At 43.4% G+C, this 14,776-nt stretch overlaps 1 protein-coding gene across 1 annotated transcript in view; it reads left to right on the top strand.

The window, feature by feature from the left end:
* The first annotated feature begins 725 nt into the window (after nt 1-725).
* FBXL17 (F-box and leucine rich repeat protein 17) overlaps nt 726-14,776 on the top strand; it is a 463,835-nt gene continuing 449,784 nt past the window's right edge. Inside the window, exon 1 of the mRNA XM_023617906.2 lies at nt 726-2,116. Coding sequence (XP_023473674.1) covers nt 1,133-2,116 — 984 coding nt within the window. The 5' untranslated portion in view covers nt 726-1,132. The remainder of the gene's footprint in view (nt 2,117-14,776) is intronic.

Consider the following 14,776-nt stretch of genomic DNA (forward strand, 5'->3'; position numbering starts at 1 on the left):
ATAGATGAGACTCCGAGGGTGCAGATGATAAAGTCATCTACAGCTTGTAGCCTGGGATGTTGGATGACTCACTGGGTTGAGAAACTTTATCTTTCTGGTGTGTATAGGTAATTTGATCTATGCTTTCATTCTGAAATAAAGTTATGAAAAGTTAGTAGTCGGCCACAAGCAACAAGTATGAAAACAAGTTGGAGAAACACGGCGGCGCTGCACTACCAGTTAGCCCCTCACGTGAGAACACAGGTCGACCCCATCCAAGGGCCACGAATCCGCCACTCCACCGGAGGCAGCCGGGACCCAGGCTGGCCTTCCGCCGGAACCGGCTTTACGGCTCCAGGGCAGCCTAGGTCTCGGAGCCTGGGGGTGGGGGTGAGGGGAAGAGCCGAGCGGCTCCCGGCCAATAGCAGTTCTTGAACTTACACCTACGGACGCCAGCGCGGCTGTGCAAACGGATGTCACACAGCTGGCTCGGAAGCGTCTCCTCCCGCCCCACAAAGGGGGCGTGGGCCTAGCGGCCTCCGAGAAACCTTGGGCGACCGGAGGGAGGTGCGTGCGCCGCTCCCCGCGAGCCCTACGTCCTCGTCGGCCCGCTTCTTCCCAGCAGTCCCTGCCTAGCGGCCGTCCCGGGTGAGCAGCCGGGCGCCCGCGCCCCCGCCCCGAGCGCGCCGCCGCCGCCGGCTCCGCCCCCTCCCCGCGCGGGCCGCGCGCTCCTGCGGTTTCGAGCTGAGTCGCGGGCGCGCGCGCCGCCGGCGGAGCCGCAGTTAAAATGGTCCGAGCGGGACTTCGCATGCCCCTGCCGCCGCACTGACTGACTGAGCCGGCGGGTCGGGCTCGGACTGGTCGCCTAGGCGGCAGGCTCGCTCCCTCCGTCGCGTCCCCCAAGCTCGCGCCCATCGTTCTCCCGGCTTCCCTGGGCAAAGCATGTAGCCCCCGTCGGGCGCCGGGGCGGCCCGCAGCTGACGCCCACCCCCCACCGTCGCGTGTGTGCCCGTGTGTGCGTGTGTGCGCAGGGCGGGCGACCCCGCCGCGGGCCCGAGGCCGAGCCAGCGAGCGGCCTGCCCCGTTGCCGGGAGCCCGCCTCTCCGGGCCTCCCTACTTCCCCATCCCGGTCCCTCTCCTCGGGGCCTTCTATATGGGCCACCTTCTCTCGAAGGAGCCGCGTAACCGCCCGAGCCAGAAGAGGCCTCGCTGTTGCAGCTGGTGCCGCCGCCGCCGTCCTCTCCTCAGGCTGCCCCGCCGGACCCCGGCCAAGGCGCCCCCCCAGCCGGCGGCGCCCCGGAGCCGGGACTGCTTCTTCCGCGGGCCTTGCATGCTCTGCTTCATCGTGCACAGCCCCGGCGCGCCCGCCCCCGCCGGCCCAGAGGAGGAGCCGCCGCTGTCGCCGCCGCCGCGGGACGGGGCCTACGCCGCGGCCGCCTCCTCGCAGCACCTGGCGCGGTGCTACGCGGCCCTGGCTGCCGAGGACTGCGCTGCCGCCGCCCGCCGCTTCCTGCTCTCCTCGGCCGCCGCCGCCGCCGCCGCCGCCTCGGCCTCGTCGCCCGCCTCCTGCTGCAAAGAGCTGGGGCTGGCTGCGGCCGCCGCCTGGGAGCAGCAGGGCCGGAGCCTCTTCTTGGCCAGCGTGGGGCCCGTGCGCTTCCTGGGGCCGCCCGCCGCCGTGCAGCTCTTCCGGGGGCCGCCGCCGCCGCCAGCCGAGCCCCCCACGCCCCCTGAGATGGTGTGCAAGCGGAAGGGGGCCGGGGTCCCCGCCTGTACCCCCTGTAAGCAGCCCCGCTGCGGCGGCGGGGGCTGCGGCGGTGGAGGCGGCGGCGGAGGAGGGCCCGCGGGGGGAGGCGCTTCGCCGCCGCGGCCCCCCGACGCCGGCTGCTGCCAGGGCCCAGAGCAGCCATCGCAGCCTCTCTGTCCCCCGCCCTCCTCTCCCACTTCCGAAGTTGCCCCAGCAGAGGCCGGCGGGGACGCCGTCCGAGCGGGGGGCACCGCCCCCTCGCCTGCCCAGCAGCAGCGTGAATGCGGCGACGCGGACTGTCAGGAGCCCCCCGAAAACCCCTGTGACTGTCATAGGGAGCCGCCCCCTGAAGCCCCAGACATCAATCAGCTGCCGCCCTCCATCCTGCTCAAGGTGGGTCTGGACGAGTGGCGCGGGGATGTGCGCTTCCCCCAACCTCGGCCCCCCACCTCGGAGATTTTCTCTCCTCCCCCTGAGCGCGGAGGAGGGGGTTCCCTGACAGCTAGAGACGTCCGAAGGGCAGATTGTGAAGCCAATGGGGAGGATTCTTATGGACTGTTTTTTGAAGCAGAAAAACTTGAAGTCTACTGAATGTCTTTTAGTAACTTGCGTCTGTTACGCACAATTTAGGGTTCATCTATTAGATTCCCAGCCCAGTGGTTTAGAAACCATTCGTAGGTTTTCTGTGAAATATTTTCATCAGTTGAGCAATTTAGACTTACTGGGTAAAGACTTTGTATACATATTAGTATTTGAAAGTCTTCAAACAGTACTTTCAGATTTGGTAGTTGCTAGTTGATGTCAATAACAGTTAACATTCATTGAGCATTTACTGTGATGAGGCACTGTGCCAGAGCTCTATATACATAATATCTCATTTAATCCTCCAGTTACCGCTGTGAGATAAATATTGTAAAACCTTTACTTTATACAAGAAGAAACTGGCATTTCGATGCTGTATACCCACAATAGTAAGTCAGGCAGAAGTTTCCTTTGCTCTTATGGAGCTTACAGTCTAGTGGAGCTTGAAGAGGTTGAATGACTTGTCCAAGGTTACACACAGAAAGTAAGGGGCAGATCTGGGTCTTGAACTGGAGAATTTAGGCCTGCCTGACTTGAAAACCCTTTTGTTTGTGCTATGTTCTATTGCCTTTCTACATTTTAACCCTTACCTGAAAGCATACAGATTACTAGAAGGTAAGGACAGATGTATTTTTTGTTGGGGAAATTGATGAGTTGAGGTGGGTGTCCTGTGGGAGCTTTGTTTCACATTGAACTACTAAGTAAATTTTGCAGTTTTGCTGATGCTAGTGACAAACTTAATTATGTGATAGAGCTTGTATTGTTATTATTAACGAGTTCTTTCTCATCATTTTCTCTCTTCTTCCTTCTCGCCCACCCAACACACCTTTTTAAAGCTTAATAAATATAAACGTCCTGTTCAGTGTGGATGCTATTTAAGACTAGCCAAAAATAACCTAGGTAAGAGTTTGTCTACTTCTATTGTTACGGAAGTAACTGCCATCAATTACAATTGTTACTGTCACCAGTATACTTACTTTGTTTGGTTAGACATTTTGCATATCTGTAATCCTGTGTGTTTGGATCTGTTTCATTGTGGTATTAATGTTCTTGTGAATAATACAGCAAAAGAGTGGGAAAGCTTAATTTTTCCTTCTGTCAAAATGTAATAATTTAATTTTTATTGAGGTATACTTTTTCGAGGAGTAATTGGCTCCTCTGTGTGTTCAGGATATGCATTTTTAGGGCAGAGGGAACTTTCTTGAATCCTCTAAGTCAGTGGATGACATGGACAAATATCAACAAATATTTGGTCTAGAGGTTTGATTACTGTCTTGTTATTGGGCAAGTAAGACTGTTTAAAACTAACCCAAAACAAAAATCAGGTACTTTCTGCTTAAACTATTATTTCATAAGTTAGAGAATATTGACATATTAAAAAAAGGAAAGAGAAAAGGAGGAAGGACACGATCTCATACTAAAGAGAATAAGAGAATGGCTATAGAATAAATTTATTCTGTCTGCTACATTGTTCTTCCTCACATTTTTGCTGTTGACTGTTGAAGACTTGGTCTAAGGGATATTTCAGAATTACACATTGGACTAGCCCTGTTGTGTTGGGGTATTTGGATGTATTGTGTAGATTTCCATTCCTTGTATTAGAAGCTTGAATAAAGATTTTTTTTGTGGGTCTCGTGGTCCTAGTGAGAGCATGAAGTGAGCATGGTCCTCACTTCAGCATGAGGTGAGTTGGACTGTTTGGAGTGAATTGAAATAGAGGTTTCTCAGTGTTTACCAATCTCAGTAGAACTTTTAAGGATAAGGCTTTTGGGGATAGAGGCTCTGTTGACATAGATCTTGTTCATTGCTCTGTCCCTTCCCCTAATTGCAGTGCGTGGTGTTTAGTAGCATTCAGTAAATATTTATGAACAGAGGAATGACTAGGTGTTGAGGAAGTCTGGACTGAGACTCTGGGTGAATATGCTATGCCACTAAGATAAGTCACTAAGAAATGTTTATGGTCTCCCTTGAGTTGTTGTTTTGAGCCACGGTAGAGTTATGTGATGGTGAAAGGATTCTGGCTCTGTTTCTGGTTAGAATTGAGGTGTTTGGCTTGGAGAAGAGAAAACTTGGGGATCTTGGACATTTTTTTTTTTTAAACAATATTATAGGGGCCAGCCCGGTGGCGCAGCAGTTAAGTGCGCATGTTCCGCTTCTCGGCTGCCCGTGGTTCGCCGGGTCCGATCCCGGGTGCAGACATGGCATAGCTTGGCAAAAGCCATGCTGTGGTAGGTGTCCCCCATATAAAGTGGAGGAAGATGGGCATGGATGTAGCTCAGGGCCAGTCTTCTTCAGCAAAAAGAGGAGGATTGGTAGTAGTTAGCTAATCTTCCTCAAAAAAAAAAAAAATATTACAAGGGTTGTTGCCCAGAGAGGCACAAATCCATTGGAAAACATTCTTAGAAAGTTTCACCTGTTTCCTTGATAATGAGTCAATAGTCTTTATAGTTGTATTGGTGCATTTTTGTACCAGAAATTACTATAGTTGTAAAAAAGAGGGTGCAGAGGAGGGAGAGTTTGGGAGGAAATGTGATTTAAAGGATGTTTTTAGGGAAAGCTACCGTACTTGCCCAATTTTTTGCACGTCTGGAGAAGGCAAAAGACAAAAACTAAATTTTTTCTGTGGTGCTTCATAAGCAGATTTTTGGCTCAATATCAACAAGGCCTATTCCTTTTTGATTTTATTTCTATGTAAGTATTAAGTGTTACTTGCTTTAAATTTAAGTAATGCAGGTAAAGCAAAAGTTTGCCTTGGTTCACTCCTACCCTCCCATGTAGTTTCCTCTCCAGAGGTAACTAACGCTATTACCAGTTTAGATTGTTCTTCTAGACTTGCCGTGTTAAGTATGGTAGCCATATGTGGCTATTTAAATTTAAAGTAGTTAAAATAAAATTTAAAATTCAATTTTTCAAACACAGTAGCCACATTTCAGAGATCAATAGTCACATGTGGCTGGTGGCTACTGTACTGGACTGTGCAGATCCAGAACATTTCCATCCTTGCAGAAAGACCTGTGTAAATCTTCATAGCTTTTTTCATAAGTGGCATCAAAATGTACATGTTGTGTAATTTTCTCTTTCTTTTTTTGGTTAACTGTATGGTTTGAAGATGATTCCTTATTAGTAAGTATATGATTTCCTTCATTCTTTTTAACTGTGGCATATAGTATTATACCATACTATATTTCTTTCTCTATTAATCGATGCTTCCAATTTGTCGCTACTACAAACAGTGCTAATAGATGTTTTCTTTGCACGTGTGGTCGTATTTTTCTAGGGTAGATTTCAAGAGGTGAAATTTCAGGGTTGAAAAATGTGTATTTTTGGAAATTTAGAAGGTCCTTTGGAATGTGTATTTTTGGAAATTTAGAAGGTCCTTTCTAATAATAAGAGCTGTGTAAAAATGGAATTTATTTCTTTCTTGAAATAGTGGGCCTCACTGGAAATCATTATGTACCTTCAGAACAGGAAGAGACCTTATTTGTCATCTGGTCACTCCCCACTTCTTATGCGTGAAGAAACAGGCCTGAAGAAGTGAAATGGCTTATCCCAGGACGTTTTAGATAGTGAATGGCAGACCCTGGGCTGGACCCAGCTCAATGTTTCCAGGTCTAGAGATCTTTTCAACATATTGTATAAGAGGGCCTGAGTAATCTCTCTGAGATTTTATGAAAGAGATTCCTGAATTGGGGAGGCGGGGAGGAGTTTACACCAGATGACTTCTAAGCCATTATGAGTCAGAGGCTAATTTTATAATTGGGTCTGTAAGGTTGAATTGCGGTCTTTAAATATAAGAAATTTGAGAAGCAGGGAATGACTCTTCAAAGGTCAACTGTGGGAATAGTATTTTCTTAAGTACTTAAGCCTGTTACAGTTGCTCTCTGACTGGTTAATGGATTGTTTTGGATTAAATAAGGTAGCTTCAGTCTTTGCTACCTGTTGCCTTAAAAGCAACCCTGACTACTGGTATCGCAATTAGATTTTTGTATAGTGGAACCAGTATGCAACAGTTTTACCAAATGATAGCAGTAGAGTATTTTTCTTCAGTAACTGGGTATTTCGAGACCCATATTTAAATTTTAGAGACCGTGTGTGCTGTATGTTTAGATGTCTTGCTGTCAGCAGACTACTTTCTTTCCAAAGGAAACCAGGTGAGAGATCCAAAATCCATCACCGTGATTAGAAAACCACCTTACCATGCATGCATCCCTGATAATGAGTCAGTACGTATTACATTTTTGCTTTCTTTTTTTAAAGGTTGGCACCTGAGCTAACAACTGTTGCCAAACTTTTTGGGTTTTTTTTCTGCTTTTCTCCCCAAATCCCCCTGGTATATAGTTGTATATTTTAGTAGTGGTCCTTCTAGTTGTGGCACATGGGACGCCGCCTCAACATGGCCTAATGAACAGTGCCATGTCCACACCCAGGATCTGAACTCTGGGCCGCTGAAGGGGAGTGTGCGAACTTAACCACTCGGTCACGGGGCTGGCTCCTAAAGTTTTGTTTTTACAGCTTTATTACCAACAGGTTGTTTTAGTTTGCAGGGAAGAGTTTTATAAGAGAAATGTGCTTTGGAGGAAAGCTTATATATCCGATCTCTTTTTTTTGGATATGAATACAAGGATGAAAGCTATAGAAATGGGAGTCAAAGAAAAAAGCAGTACTACTTTTTAAAGCTTTGGATGTAGATTACTAGTGGGTAATAGGAAGTAAGTTCCATGTAGCATTTCATGAATGCTTGACTTAAGGCTCCAGTACCTGATAACCTCTAGAAGGTATGTCTCTGGACTTCTAGGGATGGTTTAAATAAGTGCTGAAATGGAATGTCCTTGGGAAGTCAGGTTCAAGATTTTTCTTTGCTGAAAAATGCCAAATAATCTCTGTTAACTTAATCAGGCTACCAAGAGGTGAAATTTGTTTTTTTCTCATTTTAAGAAGTCTGTAAAATCTGTTGACTTGTGGTGAGTAGCTGTCAAGGGGGTAACCTTGAGCCATTCTTTGCCAGCTTGGAGTACCAGACTGTATAAATGATAGGGAATGTAAGGGGAGATAGGTGAAGGCAAATATGGAAGCCCTTAATATTGGCACAATAGTTTCTTAAAAAATTGCTTAACTTAGGCTAAATATTCTATTTTATGATTATCAAGAGTCTTGCCCAAGTCTTGGCCAATTTGGAGCCCTAGTATGTGTGGTAAGGGCATCTACGTGGAGGAGGAAGCTAGCAGCAGTGATCGGAGATTGGTTAAATACATAAATATATACATGCATACATTACCTAGCTCTGCCCACTGAGAGAGCCTTGGAGAAGGGATATCCAATAACAGTGAATACACTGAGTGTCCAGATCTTAGCTTCTAAATACCATTCTCCACTAAAAGGAATCCGTGTTCCTTCGAGAAATGGCTGATTCCAGGGCTGAGACAGAGAGAGTTCAAGCTGAGCCTAGAACATTTTGCTCCAGAATGCAAGGAAATGCTCAAAGACTAATGGAGATATCTCAAAAGGACACATTGTTTCATAGTATCTTCTCCCACAATACTTAAAAAAACAAGTTGTGTTCTATCGAATCCTGTGACTGACTTTAGGATAAAACTTATTATTATATAAATATCTTAATACCTGACTGTGCTATAGAGTAAGACTCTGTGTAGTAATAGTTGGGATTTTATTAGTTTGCTGTGCTTTAAATTTTAATAATTAAATTGTGAGAAATTATTTTAAATTATAGCTGAGGAAATAGTTTTAGAATCTGTGACTTCCCTGATAAGGCTGTATAGTTAGAAAAGTACCAGAAATATGTTTTTTGCCTCTGTTTTTCTAAATGGTGCTTTATTCAACAGACTATTTAGTAAATTTTACTTTCAAGCTTTTGGCAGGCAATATAAATAGAATATTGAAGAAAGAGGCCAGATATGATATACGTAGGAAAAAAATAGAAAAGACCAGAAAAGTTGAGCTTAGTTGAAATAATTAATTCTGAGAAGATTTCAGAGAATATCTGGATCTACAGGATATTAGCTGCTTAGTTCCTCACTAAAATGTATGGTGTGTGTGTTTTCTCAAACAGGAATTCATAGATTCTGGGAAGATAGATGATAGAAATATGGAGCTTATGGGCTTAAAAAAAAAACAGCTCTAATTAATTTACCCTTTTTCTTTTCTTTTCTTTTCTTTTTTTTTTTTGGTGAGGAAGATTGTCCCTGAGCTAAAATCTGTTGCCAATCTTCCTCTTTTTGCTTGAGGAAGATTATCCCTGAGATAACATTCCTGCCAGTCTTCCTCTGTTTTGCATGTGCGATGCCGCCGCAGCTTGGCTTGATGAGGAGGGTGTAGCTCCATACCCAGGATCTGAACCTTAGACCCCTGGGCCGCTGAAGCAGAGCGTGTGAACATAATCACTGCGCCACTGGGCCAGCCCCTTAATTTACCCCTTTTAAGTGTACAGTTTGATTTTAAATAAATATATACAGTTGTGCAACCATCACTACAATCCACTTTTAGAACACCTTCACCTCAAATAGTTCCCTTGTATCTCTTTGCAGTCAATTTCTGCTCCTGCCTTGCCCCCAGATGTGCTTTTTGTCTCTATAGTTTTGCCTTTTCTAGAAATTTCATATAAATGACATTGCATAATATGTAGTCAGGAATATTGTGTTGCATCTTTAATGCCTCTGTATTTTTCACAACACCTAGCATAGTATCTGACATACGGGAGATAGTCAATGTAAAATAGCTACACAGATTTGCTTCTTTTCAAATGTTTCTCTAACTTGCATACAGCCTACCTGCTCATAAACTTTCACTCCTTTTTGCAGTAACATCTGATAGCAGATATGATCTCTTCATTGGGAAATGGCCAAATGTAGGTGTTGGTTTGGTCGATATTGAACTGCTGTAAGGTTCTGTGGGATAAGTAGGACCAAGTGTTAAGCAACAATGTGATCTCTGGAAGTTTCTTCAGTCTGAAATATCTTATGATATGTTATACCACCGCCGTACTCAAAAATAGAACATTTCATGGCTTAGAAATATTTGGATATCAGCCTGGTAGTGATTAGATCAGGTTATGTCAGTAATATGACTTGTGCATTTTCTGGTAATTAACAGTTTAGTTGTATTGTCCAGATCTGCCACTAAAGATCAATTGTATTAAACTTTTCAAAGTTTTTCAAGTTTTCAACCTAGGTCCTGATTAGAAGTTACTGCTGTTTCCCCATACTATATCCATTCTCCTCATATTCTTTTTAGTAACAGAATCCACCGTGTTCCAGCTAGGCACATGACCCCCTAATTAGAGACTTTCTCAGCGTCTCTTGTGGATAGATGTTGGCTGTGTGACTAAATATTAGGTAATAGGATGTGAGTGGAGTCAATGTGAGCAACTTGTAAGTCACACCATAAAAAGCAGCTGCTTGTCCTTTGCTTCCCCCTCCCTCTTTCAGGGCTAGACCACCTGGATTATAAGAGTAAGCCATCTTCCACCCTGTAAATGAGGGCAGTGATGAAAGACCAACAAGATATAAGATGATAGCGCTCTGGATCTTCTACATCCTTAGAATATCTACTTAGCTTGGACTTCTGTCGTGTTCAAGGCCTGGCGAACAGGCCTGTGTTAAACTAAGCAATTTCCTGGCTTGATGCAAGTGCCGTGCTAGTTTTTTTCAGTGTCATTTTTTCGCTTTGTAGTTTTCTTTATGGAACAAAAACTTTGTTTCAGGTCAGTCCTTTACAGACCTATCTTCTCTTTCTTCAAAGCAACCTTTGAAATTTTCTCTTGAATCTCAAATTATTCAAAGATATTTCAGAAATGCCTTTGACTATATAATCTTAAAGCCAATGAACAAATCTCATGTCTTAGTGTCTCCCACAGAAACCTAGGTATATATGCACAGATGTTTGTTAAATGAGTTAAGAAGATAGTTTGGGGGAGAGTGTTTTCTGAGGAGTTAGGATATAGGTGAGATAGCATTTTAATGACAGAAAGAAAAGCAGGAATATTTAAACATGTGTTATCTATTTCTGTGTAACAAATTATGCCAACACTTAGCAGTTTAAAATCACAAACATTTATTATTTCACATTTTCTGTGGGTTAGGAATCCCTCTGTGGCTTAGCTTGGTCCCTCTGGTCCACGATTTCTTATGAGGCTGTTATCAAGGTGTTGGGTGAGGCTGCTCATCTAGGACTTGAGAATTCTCATCCACACTTACTCATGTGGTTGTTGGTAGGCTTCAGTTCCTCGCTGGCTGTTGGCGAGATGCTAAGTTCCTTGCTATGCCACATGGGCTTCTCCGTAGGGCTACTCACAACATGGCAGCTTACTCCACACCGAACAACAGATCCAAGAACACCCAAAATGGAAGCCACAGTTTTAATTTTTTTATTGAGGTCATAATCGTTTATAACATTGTGAAATTTCAGTTGTACATTATTATTTGTCCTTCACCATCTAAGTGCTCCCCTTCACCCTTTGTGCCTACCCTCCAGCCCCCTTCCCCCTGGTAACCACTGAACTGTTCTCCTTGTCCGTGTGTTTGTCTTCCACGTATGAGTGAAATCATGTGGTGTTTGTCTTTCTCTGTCTGGCTTGTTTAGCTTAACATAATACCCTCAAGGTCCATCCATGTTGTTGTGAATGGGATGATTTTGTCTTTTTTTATGGCTGAGTAGTATTCCATTGTGTGTGTGTGTGTGTGTATATATATATATATATATATACACACACACACACACCACATCTTATTTATCTAATCATCAGTCGATGGGCACTTGAGTTGCTTCCAAGTCTTGGCTATTGTGAATAATGCTGTAATGAACATAGGGGTGCATAAGTCTCTTTGAATTGTTGATTTCAATTTCTTTGGATAGATACCCACTAGTGGGATAGCTGGGTCATATGGTATTTCTATTTTTAGTTTTTTGAGACATCTCCATACTGTTTTCCATGGTGGCTGCAGCAGTTTGCATTCCACCAGCTGTGTATGAGGGTTCCCTTTTCCCCACAACCTCTCCAACATTTGTTATTATTTTTGTCTTGCTGATTATGGCCATTTTAACGGGTGTAAGGTGATATCTTAGTGTAGTTTTGATTTGCATTTCCCAGATGATTAGTGATGTTGAACATCTTTTCGTGTGCCTGTTGGCCATCTGTATATCTTTTTTGGAGAAATGTCTGTTCATATCCTCTGCCCATTTTTTGATCGAGTTGTTTGTTTTTGTGAGTTCTTTATATATTACGGAGATTAACCCCTTGTTGGATATATGATTTGCAAATATTTTCTCCCAATTGGTGGGTTGTCTTCTTGTTTTGATTCTGGTTTCCTTTGCCTTGCAGAAACTCTTTAGTGTGATGAAGTCACAGGTTTTTTTTAACCTAACCTCAGAAGTGACGTTTTATCACTTCTGCCATACTCTGTTCATTAGAAGTGAGTCAGTAAATCCAGCTCACACTCAAGAGGAGAGGATTATACAGGTGTAAACACCAGGAGGTAGGATCATTGGGGGCCATTGTGCAGGTTGCCAACTACAAACCATATGCAAAGATCTATTAAATAATGTATTGGTATTTTGGCTTAGTCTTTTGCCTTTTCACTTTTATCCATCTTCACTGCTACAGATTTTCTCATCTCTTCACCCATTTATTATGTTTCCCTTCACTTGGACAAATAAGACTTATCTAGACCCACCTAGATTTAGTCATTTATCTGTGGATTACAACAATCATCTCACTTTTACAAAAGAGAAAACTAATGTTCAGAGAAGGGTTCTATCCAAAATCAGACATATTTTAAACAAGGTGCTTCTTGGTTCTAATGACCACATTTCACATATCTTCTATTTAAGGGACAAATTAGCCGTTTAAAACCACATAGTCCTTTAACCTTAAACAAATGATCTAGTCTCTCTGAATCTTTATTTTCTCGTCTATAAAATAAAGAGGACAAGCATAAAAATATCCACAAGAGAGGGACTTCCAGCTATGGCCGCATGAAGAGTTTGGTGAATCCTCTCCACACACACACACGTGTAAGATTGGGCAAAATTGCCCAAAACTATTTGATCTTTGGAAATTGGCCAAAGGTAGACAACAAATTGACAAACATTTATTCTTAGGAAAACTGCTAGAGCTTCAGGGAAGAATAGTGGAAGTCTACAGCATTCTTGCATGAGGCTTCTACTGTCGCCCCCTGCCCCAGTACCTTTGGCAAGAACCAGAGTTTGGAAAATCAGCAGCTTTTTTTCCAAAAATGCTTTGTCTTATTTATTTATTTAGAGATTCGCCCTGAGCTATCATCTGTTGCCAGTTTTCCTCTCTTTTTTTTTTTTCCCTCCCCAAAGCCCCAGTATATGGTTGTATATTCTAGTTGTAAGTCCTTATGGTTCTTCTGTGTGAGCCAACACAACGGCATGGCTACTGACAAGTGAGTGGTGTGGTTCTGTGGGAATTGAACCCAGGCCACCGAAGTGGAGCATGCCAAACTTTAACCACTAGGCCATCAGACTGGCCTGTAAAATGAGCAGCTTTGCTGCCTGAGAGGCTAACTCAGTTTGGGGCAATGAGTAAAACCTGTATTTGTCAACCAGAAGTGGTGAACTTGGTAGGTAACAAGCAGACATATTTTCAAGTCTCAGGTTGTGGTACCAGATGGGATGAATTGGAGACCAGCTGGGAATTTAACAGGCAGACCTTGGAGATGAGAGATCCATGAAGGGTTAAGTTCTCCACCCCGGCTTGCTGTGAAACTTTGCACATGTGCAGGAGGGATTGAGAGTGTCCAGCAGAAAGCAAGGGCCAAGACCTGAGAATTGGCTAAGCCTTGAATGTGCTCTTCCCAACTCACACCCAGATTGAAGAGCAGGTTTGAGATGTTTGAATGAACACCGTAGCCCAAATAACTAGCTGAAAACTAAGCTATTCAGATACAGGGTATACTCCTTAGGAAGCCAGGCTAAAAAAATGTAAATAAGAATTAAAACCTGCATGGAGATACCCACACTGCAGGGGACACAGATGCCACAGTTTAAGACCAGGGAGATTAAAATTAAAAAAAAAATTCTGAAAAATAAATGAAATTCCAGAGTTGCTACAATATGTTATCTAAGATGTCTAGTTTTTAACAAAAAATTATGAGACGTGTAAAGAGACAGAAAAATGTGACTTATACTGAGAGAAAAGAAAGTGGTTAATAGAAACTGACTCTCAGTGAGCTCAGGTATTAGACTTAGCAGACAGAAACTTCCAACTGCTATTATAAACATGTTAAAAGAAGGGAAGGAAACGTTATTTAAATTTTATAGGAGGATATGATGACATTGACCCAACGAATGTGGACTCTCACTATAAAGAAACGCAAACTATAAAAAAACTATTTTTTGATGCTATTGTAAATGAAAGTGTTTTGTTTTTTTTTTGGCTGATGAAGATTAGCCCTGAGCTAACATTTGTTGCCAGTCCTCCTCATGCTTTTTGCTTGAGGAAGATTAGCTCTGAGCTAACATCTGTGCCAGTCTTCCTCTACTTAATATGTGGGATGCTGCCACAGCATGGCTGATGAGTGGTGTAGGTCCATGCCCGGATTTGAACCCTCAAAACCAGGCCACTGAAGCAGAATGTGCCGAACTTAACCACTACACCATGGGGCTGGCCCCCAGAAGTGCTTTCTTAATTTCATTTTTGAATTGTTCATTTCCATTCAATGTAGAAGTATTTGCATATCAGCACTAAAATTTTTTTGTGTATTCTTAGAATTTTCTCTGATCTTATGATCATGATATCTGTGAATAGAGAACATTTTAATTCTTACTTTCTAATGTGGATGCCTTTTATTTTCCTTGCATTATTACCCAGGCCAGAATCTCCAGTACAGTGTTGAATAGAAGCAGAGACAGTAGACATTCTTGTTTTATTCTTCATTTCAGGGGGAAAATGTTCAGTCTTTACCATTAAGTATAATGTTAGCTGTGAGTTTTTCATAGATACCATCTGTCAAACCTAGGAAGTTTCCTTTAGGAATAAAAGGAATAACTAGGAATAAGTTTTCTGAGTATTTTTATTAAGGAAGGCTATTGGATTTTGTCAAATGTTTCTCTGCATCAATTGAGATGGTCATTTTTTTTAAAAGATTTTTATTTTTCCTTTTTCTCCCCAAAGCCCCCTGGTACATAGTTGTATATTTTTAGTTGTGGGTCCTTCTAGTTGTGGCGTGCAGGATGCCGCCTCAGCATGGCTTGATGAGCAGTGCCATGTCCACGCCTAGGATCTGAACCGGCGAAACCCTGGGCTGCTGAAGTGGAGTGTGCCAACTTAACCACTTGGTCACAGGGCCGGCCCCGTCATTTATTTTAAACCTTCATTTTCTTAACATGGTGTGTTAAATGGATTTTTTTTTTTTGCATGTTAAATCACCTTTGTGTTCCTGGAATAAATCCCACTTGGCCGTGGTGTATAATCCTTTTAATATGCTGCTGGAT

The sequence above is a fragment of the Equus caballus genome, chromosome 14, assembly GCF_041296265.1.
Source record: "Equus caballus isolate H_3958 breed thoroughbred chromosome 14, TB-T2T, whole genome shotgun sequence".
Classification (NCBI taxonomy): Eukaryota; Metazoa; Chordata; class Mammalia; order Perissodactyla; family Equidae; genus Equus; species Equus caballus.